Here is a 2,882-nt window from a genome sequence, read left to right as displayed (position 1 = left end):
GGAGCATTGCCTCATGGTGTACCATGGAAGGAGAGGATACGGTTACTGATGGTCCCTAGTAACCTCGGCTCAGTCCACTCCTTTGAAAGTGGCCATCCCTCCACCTCCAGATCACATGACCTTGTCACATTGGATTCATTTCATTCTTCATCGTCAGAAATATGTTCGCTTTTTTATTTCTTTTTTTGAGACGGAGTATTGTTCTGACACCAGGCTGGAGTGCAGTGGCATGATCTCAGCTCACTGCAACCTCTGCCTCCTGGGTTCAAGCGATTCTCCTGCCTCAGCCTCCCAAGTGGCTGGGACTACAGGTGCGCACCACCACGCCCAACTAATTTTTTGTATTTTTAGTAAAGACGGGGTTTCACCATGTTGGCCAGGATGGTCTCCATCTCTTGACCTTGTGATCTGCCCACCTCAGCCTCCTAAAGTGCTGGGATTACAGGCATGAGCCACCACACCCAGCCCAAGAAATATGTTCAGTTATATACTGTCTACCACAGGTCTCACAGAAAGCTGTAAGCTTGAAACCAGAAACCTTGTACCTCTTTCTTGCCTCAAGCCCCCAGTGTCCAGCACAGCTCCTAAAACATGGTAGGTACCTGAATATTTGTCAGATATGTACTAAACGAACAAGGCAAAGTTTAAACAGAATATTGGAACACCATGGATGGATGGATAGAATGTGGCAATGGAAGAACAGGGGGTCCAGACCCTTGCCTATCCGGCTCAGTGGCAGCCACTGCTCACGGGCCCCAGACACCTCAGAGCCCACCTGGCTGCCACCTGGCTCTCTCACACTTACACTCGCTGAGTCTCCCCAAGGGGCCACCCCCCCACCCCCATCCATCACAGGGGCCAACACTATTTCCAAACAAGCTGTTTATTTGCAGATATTAAAACAAGATCCAACCAGTGGATCCAAAAGTGGAGGAAGACAGACAGGAAGACCGGTGGCGAGGGCATTCCAGGCTCACCTGCTGCAATGCCTCCCGGGCCAGAAAGGGTCTGTGGGACCAGAAATGTCAACTCTCCCCCATCTCCTAGCCAAAAATAATTGGGACTCCTAGCAGAAGGGTTATCCCACTTAAAACCTACTCAACTGGCCGGGCGTGGTGGCTCATGCCTGTAATCCAAGCACTTTGGAGGCCAAGGCAGGCGGATCACCTGAGGTCGGGAGTTCAAGACCAGCCTGACCAACACGGTGAAACCCTGTCTTTATTTAAAAAAAAAAACCTACTCAACTAAGAAGAATGAGACAAACCAAGGGAGATGCCAATGAAAAACCAGTGGCTATCAGACATGGAGATGGCAGCCAGACACTCATACTCCAGTGGCAGGCCACCCTGGAAAAACTGTCCCCTGTAGGGTTTCCAAGGATGACATCTTATCTTCCTCCTTGGGTGGGTCCCACTCTTGCAACAAGATAAAACCTTAAAACCTAAAAAATACCCTCATGCCCCCAGAATTCCAAAGCCAGGTAGCCCCACTCCATCTCACTCTACCCTTGCCCAGAACATTTTGCTGAAATTAATCTACCCGTGCCCATCTAACAGGGGCCCATTCTCAGGAGTGAGCCAGTAGGGTCACACCCTCATACGCTCCCCATACTCCTCTCGGGACATCCACTCAGACTGGTAGGTAGAAAGGTGAGCCACCACGGACGCGCCTAGCCAGACACTGAAGTTTCTATTGGAACCCGCCCAGACCGTGGCTCTGATGGAGGAGAAATGATCCCACATCAGCTCCCTGAACAGGCGTTTTGCGAACCCGGGATAAAGGGTGTTGCCCCCGCAGGCCATCACGTGGGAGGCCAGCAGGGGGCGCAGGGAGATCTCACAGGACTCTACGGATTCCAGGATGGCCTGTGGGATGCTGAGCCCTGGCTGCTCGAACATCTGCGGGCTGAAGAACATCTCAGGAGCCACCTGCTGCATGGGTGTCAGCTCCACGCGGGAGCCATCTGGGAGCTGATAGGTGTTGCTCTCATTCAAGCCACTCTGCTGGCTCTCGCGAAAGTCCAGGGCCTCCCCCAGATTCTGCGGCACGTAGCACTTGTTCATCTGAGTCACGGCGACCGTCTCCAGCTGAAACACGCTGCGTCTATCACAATCTTCCTTAAAGAGGCTTTTCAGGAGATAGGCAGAGAGATCCTGGCCGGCGAACTCCAGCGTCTTGCCACTGTAGGGCAAGGGGCGGCCCTGGTGGAAAGGCTGCACGCGGGTCAGGCCGTAGCCAGAATCGACCACCACACCGGTCAGGAGGCCAGAGGCATACAGGGACATCTGCACCTGGTCGGCCAGGAGGACGGATGGGACGTGCAGCAACTCAAACAGGATCTGCAATGAGGGAGAACAAACTCAGTGCTATTTCCCCCAGCCTGCTTAGCCATCAAAGCTGAAGTCAGCACAGACCCATGTCCTCAGGGTAGCCTCGGGCTGCCCCAGGATGCTGTGCCCAGAGCTGCTGGAGCTCATGCAGTGAGGATAAAGCAGCAGCTCTGGAGGATTAGAAGGGGAGCTGGGTTTGCCCTCAGGAGCTTGTCTGCTCGTGGCCGTTCAGAAGACCACTTGGGTGGAGAGGTGAGAAGGGCTCTGTTGCTGCAAGAAACGGTTCTGGGGCCGGGCGCGGTGGCTCAAGCCTGTAATCCCAGCACTTTGGGAGGCCGAGGCGGGTGGATCACGAGGTCAAAAGATCGAGACCATCCTGGTCAACGGGGTGAAACCCCGTCTCTACTAAAACTACAAAAAATTAGCTGGGCATGGTGGCGCATGCCTGTAATCCCAGCTACTCAGGAGGCTGAGGCAGGAGAATTGCCTGAACCCAGGAGGCGGAGGTTGCGGTGAGCCGAGATCGCACCATTGCACTCCAGCCTGGGTAAC

The 2,882-nt window shown here is 54.1% G+C and overlaps 1 protein-coding gene across 1 annotated transcript in view; it reads right to left on the bottom strand.

Moving 5' to 3' along the window:
- Positions 1-867: 867 nt before the first annotated feature.
- Positions 868-2,882, bottom strand: part of ACTL8 (actin like 8) — a 4,702-nt gene continuing 2,687 nt past the window's right edge. Inside the window, exons 2-3 of the mRNA XM_032301222.1 lie at positions 1,237-2,339; positions 868-1,094 (exon numbers count right to left, since the gene is read on the bottom strand). Of these exons, the coding sequence (XP_032157113.1) occupies positions 1,587-2,339 (753 nt within the window). The 3' untranslated portion in view covers positions 868-1,094; positions 1,237-1,586. The remainder of the gene's footprint in view (positions 1,095-1,236; positions 2,340-2,882) is intronic.

This window comes from Sapajus apella, unplaced genomic scaffold, assembly GCF_009761245.1.
Source record: "Sapajus apella isolate SASKATOON/1434 unplaced genomic scaffold, GSC_monkey_1.0 scaffold43, whole genome shotgun sequence".
Taxonomy (NCBI): Eukaryota; Metazoa; Chordata; class Mammalia; order Primates; family Cebidae; genus Sapajus; species Sapajus apella.
This window is presented reverse-complemented; position numbering and strand designations above follow the sequence as displayed.